Below are 13,766 nucleotides of genomic sequence, written 5' to 3'. Positions count from 1 at the left end.
ATAAGCTAGATATATCAAGAGCAACAGTCTAAAACAAGTTCTACCACTAAGCAGTGGCTCAGGACCTATGGCTCTTCAATAAATTAGGGCTAGCATGTAATCTCCTTGACTTTTAATGATTCTACAATGGAATAAAATGACATATGTGTTACAACTCGCTGAAGTGTTGGGACACAAATGGTTAACTGCACACCTGGTAAAGCTGGGCACAAGCAAAATGACCCCGATGGTAACACTGTGGCATTTCACTGCCTAAGATTCTGCTGGCTTGACTCTGACTTTTACAGTTCCTTGCCAGGGATATCCTTGCCTAATAAGACCATACGTATACATTGTTGGTCCCAATAAACACCTACCAAGCATCTTTTCTGGGCATTCAGACTCACTTTATCACAGTGGACATGAATCTCCCAGCATGTCTCCATGGCCCTCCCCCAGCAAACATCACTAATACATTGTTGCCCACTGTGCGGGGACTGAACACTCACTTCAGCCTCCCCTCCTGCTCTCCAGGCAGGCTACAATCCCACCTCAAACTCCACTATGCTGTCCTTTCCACAATAACAGTCTTTTCTGCTTTTATCGGCTGCTTCCTTGCCTTCTGCAAACGCTAAAACCTTAAAACCTTATAATGCATAAAAATACTTCTAATAAAGGCAGAAAGGTCAAATAAATGTAGATATATATTTATCATGTGCATATGTACATACTTGGCTTTTAGCTACTTATTCTGAATCAGGAACTTGAACTTAATAACTTAAAGTCCTATCCTTATGAATCAAAGACCAACTTCATTTCATTTATCAATTCTTTTGCCAAACATAACAAAGAAACAGGGAATGATAGATCCGGTAAGGAAAAGGAGTACAGTTAATGGGACAGACAACTGACTTAAAAAGGGTTTCACTATTAGTTAGAAAGATACAACATAAAGCAGTATTTCCATCTCTTAAGAAAAGCCTTGGACTTTTGCAGATAGCCCAGGTTTCTCAAAAGTTAACACAAAACTAATCACTTTGCTATAAATGTGTAACTTGGTATGACACCAGGAACTAGGAAAATGGCAATTATATGTTGAAGAAATATTATAAATCTAATGCAACTTTATAAAAATGCCTACCTTTTCCTCCAGTTTTTTCTTCTCTTCATTAAATTGGCTTATTCTTTGTTTGAGAAACTCATTGAGCTGTAAAATCTCTTTCTCAGTAGATGCAAGCTTTTGCTCAAGTTCATCTTGCTGGGAATGGGACACTGACTGCTCTGAAAATGGAGTCTGGAGTGCAGCATTCTCATATTGTGGCTATTAGGAAAGAAAAAAAGCAAGCAAGACTTTAAAGTGTAAAGACCCTGGTTTCAATCCAAGCTCTCCTGCTTGCCAATTATGCAGTTATTAGATATGTTTATGTGTAAGTGAAATGTACATCAACAGTGATATAACGGTACATGGGACATGAAGGAAGGTTTAGGAAAGTGGTTATTTTAGGGTACATGGCACTATCTATGAAGCACTAAAGGGTTGACAATGGGCTTGAATTAATTCTAAAAGTATATGAAAATCCTAGGACAATCAGCAAAAAAAATTAAAGGGAGGTATAATGGGTAAAATAAAAAGCAAAAGAAAACTGATTCATATAAAATGCTCAAATGGTAAGAGAGAAAAAAAGGAATAAAGAACAACAAATAGAAACCTTTAACAAATATGGTTGATATTAGTGGAAGTACATCCAAAGTCACTCTGAATATCAGTGGTTTAAATGCATCAGTCAAAAAACAGAAATAGTGAGAGTGGATTAAAACACAAGATCCACCTATTTGTAGTGTACAAGAAACCCATTTTAGATTCACTAAATATAAAGGCACATATGGATGCAAACTAAAGAGATGGAGAAGACATACCATACTAATATCCCTTGATAGCAAGAACAGCTACATTAATTTCAGAAACAGCATCCTTTACAGCAAGGAAAGTTATCAATATTACATAATAACAAAGGGGTCAATATTCTAACAAGACATAACAATCTTTAAAGCATATGTATTAAACAACAGTGTCAATATACGTATTTTAAGCTATATCTTTTTATTTTATTTATTTGAAAGGCAGAGTTACAGAGAGGTAGAGGAAGAGAGAGAGTGAGAGAGAGAGAAAGAGAGAGAGAGAAAAAGTCTTCCCTTTGCTGGTTCACTCCCCAAATGGCCACAATGGCCAGAGCTGAGCCAATCCAAAGCCAGGAGCCAGGAGCCTCTTCTGGGTCTCCCACAGGGATGCAGGGACCCAAGGACTTGGGACACCTTCTGCTGCTTTCCAGGCCACAACAGAGGGCTGGATTGAAGTGGAGCAGCTGGGACTCGAACCAGCGCCCATATGGGATGCCGGCACTACAGGCAGTGGCTTTACTCGCTCACTACGCCACAGTGCTGGGCCCCAAAATACAAATTTAAAAACAACAACAACAACAACAACAACTGCAAGGACAAATAAATAATCCACTACAGTAGTTAGAGATCTTAACAATTCTCTATTAGAAATGGTCAGATCCACAGGTAGAGAATCAGTAAGGACTCAGTGGATCTCCATAGCCCAGCAACAAAGGACACACAGCTGACATCTACCTACTACTCATCTCAACAGCATTACACATTCTTCTCAAGCTCATCTGGAACATTCACCAAGACGAACATCACTCAGAACCATAAAACACACCTTAACAATTTTACAAGATAAGAAACTATCCGATGACTGGCTCTTAGGCCAAAGTGGAAATAAACTAAAAATAGGGGCCCACGCCACGGCACAGTGGGTAAAGCTGCCTCCTACAGTGCCAGCATCCCATATGGGCACTGGTTCGAGTTCCAGCTGCTCAACTTCCAAACCAGCTCTCTGCTATGGCCTGGGAAAGCAGTACCCATGTGGGAGACCTGGAAGAAACTCCTGGCTACTGGCTTCAGATTGGTGCAGCTCCAACCACTGCAGCCAAATGGGGAGTGAACCAGTGAATAGAAGACCTCTCTCTTTCTCTCTGCCTCTCTTTCTCTCACTGTGTAACTCTGACTTTCAAATAAATGAATAAATCTTTTTAGAAAAAACTAAAAATAAAAAACAGAAATACAGCTGGGAAATTCCAAAAATAGTTAAAGAGATTAAACAAAAACCTTCTAAATGATGCGTGGGTTAAAATTTCTAAATAATGTATGGGCTAAACAGGAAAATAAGAAATTTAAAAATTTTCTAATTAAATGAAAATAAAAATAAAATTTACCCAAAATTGTAGAATCCAAGAAAGTTCTGGTTACAGGGAAAGCTATGGCACTGAATAAATATATTAGACAAGAAGAAAACTCTAAAATAAATTTTCTAAGCCTCTGCTCCAGGAAACTATGTAAACTAGACACAATCAACCATAAGAAATAGAGGTTATAAAATTTAAAGTAAGCAGAAGATATAATTAAATCACAGCAAATAATTAATGAAACTGGGAATAAGAATTGAAAAAAAAAATAAACAAAGCCAAAAGATGGTTCTTTGAAAAAGCCTGCACTGTAGCAGAGCAGGTTAACACCCTGGCCTGCAGTGCTGGCATCTCATATGGGCGCCAGTTCAAGGCCCGGCTGCTCCACTTCCCATCCAGCTCTCTGCTATGGCCTAGAAAACAGTAGAAGACAGCCCAAGTCCTTGGGCCCCTGCACCTATATGGGAGATCCAGAAGAAGCTCCTGGCTCCTGGCTTCGGATCAGCGCAGCTCCTGCCACCGCGGCCAATTGGGGAGTGAGCCATTGGATGGAAGACCTTCTCTCTCTGCCTTTCCTTCTCTGTGTAACTCTGACTTTCAAATAAATAAATAAATCTTAAAAAAAAAAGAAAAAGAAAAAGAAAACAATAAAATCAATAAGCCTCTAGGCAGGCTAAGAAAAAAAGAAAGCAAACACAAATTACTTACTACAGATCCCATGGATAACCCACTGGAAAAGAACAAGTTCTTGAAAGACAAAATCTACCACAACTCACGTAATACTGAATAGGATCATATCCACTAAAGGAACTCAATAAACAGCTAATAACCTCCCCAAACAGAAAGTGCCAGGTCCTAATGGATTCAATGGTAAATTTCAATTTACCCAAGGAAGAAAGTATACCATTTCTGAAAATTCTCATCTAGAACACAAAAGTAGAAGTAATACTTCCTTACTCAATGAGGAGTGCATTGCCCTAAAGCCAAAATGAGACAAAATCTTTACAAGGAAACTATAGACCACTGTATGCATAAACATAGATGCTAAAATCCTCAACAAAATATTGGCAAATTAAATCTCAAGGTGTATAAAAATAATTATACAAGAAGATCAAGTGGGATTTTCCCAAGTATGTAAGGTTGGTTTAACATTTGAAAATCAGAAATGTACTCCATCACACCAAATAGCTAAAAAAGAAAAATCACGTGATCATATCAGTAGATGCAGAAAAAGAATTTGACAAAACCTAACACCCGTTCATGATTAAAAACTCAGCAAACTAGGATAAGAAGGAAACTTCCTCAACTTAATGAACAGCTACAAAAAAACTTGTAGCTAACACTTTTAGTGGTGAGCTTTCCCACTACGATTAGGAATAGGCAGGGTGTTCCCTCTACTTCCTACTAATGCATTTGGGAAAGGAACAGAAGATGGCACAAGTCCTTAGGACCGTGCCACCAACGTGCGAAACCTAGATGGAGTTCTAGGCTCCTGGCTTCAGCATCACCAAGCCCCAACTGTTGTGGCCACTTGGGGAGTGAACCAGTGGATGGAAGATCTGTCGACCTCTGACTCACTCTCTCCCTCTCCCCAACCCTCCTTTTCTCTTTGTACCTCTGCCTTAAAAATAAATAAAGAAATATAAAAAAAGACCCTTCTTCTTCCCCTTCCCCTTCCCCTTCCCTTCTCTTCTCTTTTCAACAGGCAGTGAGTTAGACAGTGAGAGAGAGAGAGAGACAGAGAGAAAGGTCTTCCTTCCGTTGGTTCACCAACTAAATGGCCGCTACAGCCGGCACGCTGCGCCAGGTGCCGATCTGAAGCCAGGAGCCAGGTGCTTCTTCCTGGTCTTCCATGCGGGTGCAGGGCCCAAGCACTTGGGCCATCCTCCACTGCCCTCCCGGGCCACAGCAGAGAGCTGGACTGGAAGAGGAGCAACTGAGACAGAATCCGGCGCCCCAACCAGGACTAGAACTCAGGGTGCCAGCGCCACAGGCGGAGGATTAGCCAAGTGAGCCGAGGCACCGGCCAAGACTCATCTTTTCAGTCCCTTACCTGCTTTCTCTGAATTTCCTACTTTGCAGAGAAAGATTTCCTTTCCTTCATTTCTATGACAACTGTGCCCATGCTCCTTCACAATTGTGCTCTTCTGCTAGTTTCTAAAATACCACTGTGTTCCCTTAGTTCTGGGCCCCATTTTCTTATTCTCAAACATTCTCTGTAACATCTGATCATGCCCAAGACTTCAACAACCACACAAAACTTAGAACAATGACACTAAAATCTCTTACTGTGGCTCAGACCTGACTGCACCCAGATGTCAGCCTCATGCTGCACCTCAACCAAACTGACAATGTGTAAGTTTAGCTCAGACTTATCTGCTTAAAAATCTGTTTCTTTAAAGATTTATTTATTTACTTGAGAGGCAGAGTTACAGAGAGAGAGAGAGGAAGAGACAGGTCTTCCATCTGCTGGTTTACTCCCCAAATGGCCGCAATAGCCGGAGCTGAGCCTGGCAGATCCAAAGCCAGGAGCCAGGAGCTTCTTCTGGGTTTCCCACGCGGGTGCAGCAGCCTATCTACTGCATTCCCAGGCTATCACAGAGAGCTAGGTTGGAAGAGGAGCAGCAGGGACACAAACCCACACCCATATGGAATACCACCACTAGGCAGAGGCTCAGCCTACTACGCCCACAGCACTGGCCCCATTGAAAAGTATTCTTAATTCAGCAGGCTCTACCAAGGTCACCGATACTGTAAGCCAATCAACCATCATTATATGAAAATAGGTAATTATTCTTTCTCATCCCAATAAGTAACTCACTAAATCTGGCCCATTTTACTATGCATGGTGACACAGATATTCAATAAACACTCTTTTTCTCATCCTGGCCACCACTGTTTTAGAATTCAGATGTTCTTTTAACTCTAAGACTACTAAGAAATTTTTCTGACTGGCTTCCCTGTTTCCAATACCATCTGTATTAAATCCAGTTTCTGTCACCCAGTACAAACCAGAATACTGTGCATAGTGAAAGAAGGTACTAGTAATAATTATATCAGTATAATAGGCATAAACTGGGACTGCCCTAAGCAAACCTGAGACAGATGAGCCCTTTAGTTCCAAGTCATTGCTATCACGTGACCCCTCCCTGCTTACTTCTTCAGTCACAGTTCTTATCACTCTCTTTCTCTCATTTTACACTTCACCCACACAGAATAACTCAGAGTTCCAAATACATTGTTTTCCCTCAGTCCTGTGGGCATCTTTACATGTTATGCATTGTGCTTCAAACCCTAGTTCAACAGGTGCTCAGATGAGATAGCCCATCCTACAGGAAACCTGATCTGACCTCTGGAAGATGATTTTATATGTTCTTGTATTTTTTTTAAAGGTTTATTTATTTATTTATTTGAAAGGCAGAGTCACCGAGAAGCAGAGGGAGGGAGGGAGAGGGGGGGAGAGGGGGAGAGAGGGGGAGAGAGGGGGAGGGGGGGAGAGAGAGAGAGAGAGAGAGAGAGAAGTCTTCCATCTACTGGTTTATCCCCCTCCCCCCTCATGGCCTCAATGGCCAGAGCTGTGTTGTCAGGAGCCAGGAGCTTCTTCCAGGTCTCCCATGCCAGTGCAGGGGCCCAAGAACTTGAGCCATATTCTACTGATTTCACAGGCCATAGCAGAGAGCGGGATCAGAAGCAGAGCAGCCAGGACTAGAACCGGCACCCATATGGGACGCCAGCACTGCAGGTGGCGGGTTTACCCACTACGCCACAGCACTGGCCCCTATTTATTCTTGGTAGGAGTTCCCACAGCTCTTCATATCTAATCCATTTGGGCACCTCCACCAACATACAATTATCCATTGCTTCTCAGTGTTGCTCACTTTATTGTACATTCCTTGAAGATAAAGCACTTTATTCACATATTTTTTATTACTAGAGCCTAAATGGTACCTATCCATAGTGAACCTAAGTATCTTTTTTCCCCTAAATACCTTTTAAGGAAATGGATAAACATGTTCTTTGATACAAGTACCTCTTTGTGGGCTTTTAGACCAATGAAGGTAGAAAATGCTCTTCACACTTTTGTGGCGCTGGTTTTTAACACATTAGATGTTTAATGTTTTGTTTAATGGGGTCATTTGTCAAGGTTGGACTCATTTACTAAATGCTCAGCAGAACCAAAGGATTTGGTCATAGAACAAAACAGCTGAAGGAAAAAAAATAGAATTAACATGATACAAATGGAAAGAAAAGGGACAGCAAGAAAGAAAGGAAGAATACATCCATAAGGCTTAATAAAAGTATAACCCAGTCAGTCTTTCCAAGGTACCCATGTATACAGAAAAGAGGCTTCTTCCTTCTTCAATTAACATTAAGAAAAAGAGTCTTTTATATTTTGACTTTTTTCATGAAGGCCTATTAACCATACATTGGTATTTTGGTATATAGCATTGTAAGTACAAACCACTCTTTGTTTTTTTGTTTGTTTGTTTGTTTTTTAAGGATCTGCAAACTACATTTATTGAGTATGTACTGGGCATACCATAAATAAGACAGGTAACATGGGGGCAGGTAAGAACTTGAAGAAATTAAATACACAGGCTAACTTTACCACTAATTCTAACTACTAGAGAAATACACACAAAATTTGTACAAGTTATTCTTCATAATGAAATTCTGATGCCTGTCAAAGGACAATAACCTACACATATACTAAAATAAAAATATTTTAAAAGTTGTGCTTAACATCATAGAATTTCCCTAAAATGGGTTGGTAAAATCTTTTGCAGGATTGATCCTTAATGTACACCTATTTCCCTTAGAGATTGTTTGAGTAGTACAAATACTTGGACTCCACTGCCAAGAATCTAGTCAACGACGACATACACAGTTCCTCTAAGAAACATCACAATTAAGTCCTTCTCTCCATCAAAGTCCACCTTATTTTTTAGCAAGTTCTCTTCAAAGCCATTTATATGTCTTTTGTTTGATCATCTTCCTCAAGATTCCTGATTTCATTTTTGGACAATTTATAGTTTCATGACTTACTTTTAATCTCTCCTTCAGCTCTACAATTTCAAAGCTTGTTTTCTTCTTGGTAGTTTCTAATTTTTCTCTAGTTTTCACTTCAAGTTCTGCAAATTCTGTTTCATGTTTATAGACTCCTAATGTTAGCTGATGAGATATTAATAATTGTTGCATCATTGCTGCTGGGTTTTGAAATACCATTTCATCATAGAACTCTGAAATCACTGTTTTTTCCTAGCACTGCATTCGTGTCTGATTGAAATACTTTTTTTTGAGAGGCAGAGTTAGAGAGAGAGAGAGAGAGAGAGAGAGAGAGAGAGAGAAAGATCTTCCTTTCCGTTGGTTCAACCCCCAAATGGCTGTTGCAGCCGGCACACAGCGCTGATCCCGAGCCAGGAGCCAGGTGCTTCCTCCTGGTCTCCTGTGCAGGTGCAGAGCCCAAGCACTTGGGCCATCCTCCACTGCCTTCCCGGGCCACAGCAGACAGCTGGACTGGAAGATGAGCAACCGGGACAGAATCCGGCATCCCAACCGGGACTAGAACCCAGGGTGCAGCGTCACAGGCAGAGGATTAGCCTAGTGAGCTGGGGTACCGGTCTGATTGAAATAGTTTTAATAAGTGGTACAGGGTTACAGGTCTTTCATTAGGGTCAATAAAAAATATCTTGATGATTATTTCAAATTCACCCCATCTTGTTTTGGTAATTTCATACAGAGGCTTAGTAACAACTCTTAAAGGATTGCCATAGCTTTCGTGCAATTTAAACTGGATTTTCTTCACGTATGCCGACATATCCTCATTGCTATATGGCTTTACATATACCGTCCACTGATGTGTGTGTCCATCTTCTTCTCTTTCCAAAATATCAAGCAATATTAACCATAAACTACTGGTTCAACAATAGTTACTCCCTTTACTCTCCCGCCGGAGTCAGACCCAAATTCGGCCATTCTCTTGAACATACTGTCCCACAGAAGAAGCCGCCGTTGCCAGGGAAAGACACCGGGGCCGGCAGGGTCACCGCTCGCTCCCCTCAAAGCACCCCTCCTCCCGAGCGGGCACAGCTGGAGGGTTTCCGACTAAGAGAAGGCGAGTCCCGGCGCTTGAGGCGCTCGGCAGCCGCCAACCCTTTCAGGCAGACGCCGTCCCTGAAGGCCATTCAGCCCCGGCGCAGGAGGAGAGCCCACTCTTTGGTTCTACTAATTATACCATTAAAACTATCTAAGGAGCTTTGGAGTTTATCTAGGATAAAGACATTCTCATCTTGTATCCATGAGCCTTAGTGACATCTACTTCTGAGGTCAACTAAAGTGTTGGTCTGTCCAAGTTTTTAATAGACAAATGGAATTTACTTCTCAAGAATACAATTTTCATCAATAAATTAATAAAATAATGCTATTTTTATTTTACAAACTGACTTTATTTACTCAGGAATACACAGAATTTTAAATGCATAATTTTGCTTAACGTGCTATGGAATTAGGATGAACAAACTATGGAGAAGAAAAATGTACACATTGCAAATACTGTACACAAAAACTAGTTATTTTTTAATGACCTATGGTAAAAATTCCTTGTGTAAAGAAATATTTTATCATATTGTTTTTTAACCCTTTATCAGCTGTCTATCTCTACCTGCTGAGAAATGCTTTTCTCCTACATTTATCATGCTTATTTAATATTTAGGATTTTCTTGACATTCATTTTTACAACTTTCCCTTCTTAAATCAAATTTTTCAACTACAGTTTGATTCTCCACTTCACTCAAATTCCTTCTAATTTTTTTAGCAATCCCTTTTCCATCTTTCCAGTTTTATCTGACTTTAGAGACTGACTTAGAGAGCCCTCTACTGGTCTGATCCTGTGTCAAAAAAAAACACTAGTTTTCAGAGATCTATTGTTTTACTTGTTTTGTCCAATATAGTAATTGTATAAATTAATTAAAATATTTATAGAGAATGGCAAAGTTATAAATTCAGTATTTCTATCAAGGATACTGTTATCAAAGCAAATTATAGTAGTTTATAGCATAAGAATACTATTTTCAAAAAACTGTACATGATTAAATTCAGTACCGTACCAGAGTCTTACTATCATGGAACAGGAGTCATAAATGAAACCATGCAATAACAAGTTACTCTGATATATCAGTAGCTAAAGTATTAAGAGTAAGCTGGAATCTATGTTAAAGGGCTCTGCCTCAGGTAAATTTGAAACTTATTTGCTCTCTCGTATTTCCTGATTTTAATACATCAATGCAAACACATTTGAAGACATAATGAAGGGAAAATTCCACCTAAAGGGATTTTTAAAAATCTAGGTATAAAGACTTTGATGAGGAACATGAAGAAAAATGTCCACAAAGGGAAATATCTATCATAAAAAAGTTATCTGGTAGGGCCAGCGCTGTGGCATGGTAGGTTAGGCATCCACCTGCAGTGCTGGCATCCCATATGGGCACCACTGCGTGTCCTGGCTGCTCCATTTCTGATGCAACTCCCCGTTGATGGCCTGGAAAAGCAGTAGGAGGTGGCCCAAGTGCTTGGGCTCCTGTACCCACATAGGAGACCGGGAAGAAGCTCCTGGCTCCTGGCTTCAGATTGGCCCAGCTCTGTTGAGGCCAATGAAGAAGTGAATCAGAGGATGGAAGACCTCTCTCTATGTCTCCCTCTTTCTATCTACAACTCTGCCTCTCAAGTAAATAAATAAATCTGTTTAAAAAATTGCTATCTGGTCTAACTTATGATTCCCACCCTACTCCCAAAAAAAACTAACAGGTGGAGCTGGCATCCTGGCACATCAGATAAAGCACTGCTCGGGACACCAGCATTCCATAAGGAGCATTGGTTCAAGTCCTAGCTGCTTTGCTTCTGATTCAGCTCCTCCCAGCTAATGTGCCTGGGACAGCCCTAATGCTGTGCCCCTGCCAGCCACATAGGATACTTGGATGGAGTTCAGGGCTACTGGTTTCAGGCTGCTCCCCCTCAACCCACTGCAGTCATCTGAGGTATGAAACAATGGATTAAGATCTCTCTCTTCTCACCCCACCAGCCCCCATCTTATCTGCTTTTAAAATAAATTTTGAAAATATGGCTTTCTTTTCCTTTGAAAATAAGGCAATTAGAAACTTTATACAGAAAAACATACAAGCACATTTTCAGAAACTTCTTAAAAAGGAGGGTTGTAAATAGGAAATGTAACCCTTCCAGTCATATAAATTATGTTAAAACCATCATGAACCCTGTTGTCTGTGTTCCCATTAGAATGCACTCTCTTTACAAGCAAAACCAATTTCACCCACTTTCTATTGCTAGGTTCTAAAGATTGCTTTACCCATATGGAACACAAGTAAATTCAGAAGAAATGGAAAATTGTGCTTTCTGGTGTGATCGCTCCCTGTAAGAGCTATTCTTCACTTTGTAACCTCAGAATTTAGCACAGATGCTTAGAAACTGTTTTTGCTGAATGGGCTCATTCATAAAGGTGGAAAATATTCAGAATGAATATTTTGGTAAAAAAATACATAAAATAAACAATGATATAATCAGATAATACGACAAATTTGGGAAATGCATTTTCCAATCAAATCATAAATAAGACTAATTTATATAAAAATAAATTATATAAATTTTAAATTATAAAAATATAATTAAAAATATTAGATATTTTCAGGACAAGAAATGTTAATGGGCCTTAAATATATAAAAAGCAGCTCAATATCAGTCAAAATAAATGAGGACACTTCAAAAAGTTTGTGAGAAAACAGAATTGAAGGCATGACTTTATTCTGATGTGAAAAGTATTTTTCATACCACATGAAAAATGCATATTATAAAAAAACTAAGAAAGGATTTCAAAAATCTACATACACCAAAATAAACTCATGTTTTAAACACTTTCCATGAACTCTTTGAAGTACCCTCATGCACATTAAACCCTTGGAGATAACTCCTCCTGCATTTTGTATAAATCTACCCAAAGGGAAAAATTCCCAAAGTTTGGTAACACACTTAGCATGGCTGGGAGTGAGCAGGTGGAAATGGGGAGTCTTATCTCTCACTGTCTAACTCTGCTTTGTCACAGTTGATCATAATGATAGGACTAAGAGCCAAAGGGATCACATAAACAAGACTAGTGTCTGCAAATATTAACTGATAGAATAAAAAAGGGAGAGAATGACCCAACATGGGAAGCGAGATACACAGCAGACTCATAGAATGGCAGATGTCCTAAACAGCACTCTGGCCTCAGAATCAGCCCTTAAGGCATGCGGATCTGGCTGAAGAGCCCATGAGAGTATTTCAGGCATGGAAAGCCAAAACACTCTGGCAAAAAAAAACAAACAACAACAACAAAAAACACCTAAATGGAAGATCTCTGTGAGGGAGATCCCTGTGGAAAGAATAGGTCATCAAAGAAGGAGGTACCTTTCTCTGAAGGGAGGAGAGAACTTCCATTCTGACTATGAGCTTGCCTAAATATGATCAGAGTTGGTGAACTCAAAAGGCTTCCATAGCCTTGGCAACTCATGACAAGAGCCTAGGGTGATTACTGACTCCATAAACAAGAGTGTCAAATTGTTAAGTCAACAACAGGAGTCACTGTGCATTTACTCCTCATGTAGGAACTCTGTCCTTAATGTGCTGTACAGTGTGATATAATGCTATAACTAGTACTCAAACAGTATTTTTCACTTTGTGTTTCTATGTGGGTGCAAACTGTTGAAATCTTTACTTAATATATGCTAAACTTATCTTCTGTATATAAAGAGAATTGAAAGTGAAAAAAAAAAAAAAAAAGAAAGGGGAGTCTTAGACATTTCTCTCCAGAACAGCAATTTGATACAATCAATATAAATTAGTCATATGACATCTAAAAATTTCATTTCTGGGAATTCACTTACACAAATAGTTATACCTGAGCAAAATAGTATTTATAAAAGGTTATTCTTGGGGCCAGCACTATGGCACAGTGGGTAAAGCTGCCGCCTGCAGTGCCAGCATCCCACGAGGGCGCTGGTTCAAGTCCCAGCTGCTCCACTTCGAATCCAGCTCTCTACTATGGCCTGGGAAAGCAGTAGAAGATGGCCCAGGTCCTTGGGCCCCTGCATCCATATCGGAGACTTGGAAGAAGCTCCTGGCTCCTGGCTTCAGATCGGCACAGCTCTGGTCATTGTGGCCACTTGGGTAGTGAACCAGTGGATAGAAGACCTTTCTCTCTCTCTCTCTGCCTCTCTGTAACTCTGCCTTTCAAATAAATAAATAAATCTTTTTTAAAAAAATGTTATTCTTCACAGCATTGTTAATAATAGCCAAACTAGAAACAATCCGAATTCTGATGAGGAAGCAGGTTGAATTTATGCTATCTCTATAAAATGGGAAGTCACAGACCTGTAAAAGAAAAGAGATGCTACCTATTTAGTGACATGTGAATAATCAATTAAAAATGCCCTAATATTATAAGTATATTAACCCACAACTTACAAATAATCACAAAATTCTCTGTAGTCT

At 39.8% G+C, this 13,766-nt stretch overlaps 2 protein-coding genes and 1 pseudogene across 7 annotated transcripts in view; all 3 read right to left on the bottom strand.

Moving 5' to 3' along the window:
- MCM9 (minichromosome maintenance 9 homologous recombination repair factor) overlaps window positions 1-13,766 on the bottom strand; it is a 404,677-nt gene that overhangs the window by 25,328 nt on the left and 365,583 nt on the right. The window contains exon 19 of one of the 2 annotated variants that reach the window (XR_011388551.1): window positions 1,121-1,300. The exons of the other annotated variant lie outside the window; for it this stretch is intronic. The gene's annotated coding sequence lies outside the window, so the exon portion shown is untranslated. The remainder of the gene's footprint in view (window positions 1-1,120; window positions 1,301-13,766) is intronic. 2 annotated transcript variants of the gene reach the window in all.
- The window catches only part of CEP85L (centrosomal protein 85 like), a 184,618-nt gene that overhangs the window by 61,293 nt on the left and 109,559 nt on the right, over window positions 1-13,766 (bottom strand). For all 5 annotated transcript variants that reach the window (XR_011388554.1, XM_070073669.1, XM_051855383.2 and 2 more), the window contains one exon: window positions 1,121-1,300. Coding sequence is in view for 4 of the 5 variants with exons in the window: in XM_070073669.1 (XP_069929770.1) it covers window positions 1,121-1,300 (180 nt within the window). In the remaining variant the exon portion in view is untranslated. The remainder of the gene's footprint in view (window positions 1-1,120; window positions 1,301-13,766) is intronic.
- Window positions 3,112-13,762, bottom strand: LOC127493155 (YEATS domain-containing protein 4-like; annotated as a pseudogene).

The sequence above is a fragment of the Oryctolagus cuniculus genome, chromosome 5 (assembly GCF_964237555.1).
Source record: "Oryctolagus cuniculus chromosome 5, mOryCun1.1, whole genome shotgun sequence".
Lineage (NCBI taxonomy): Eukaryota > Metazoa > Chordata > Mammalia > Lagomorpha > Leporidae > Oryctolagus > Oryctolagus cuniculus.
This window is presented reverse-complemented; position numbering and strand designations above follow the sequence as displayed.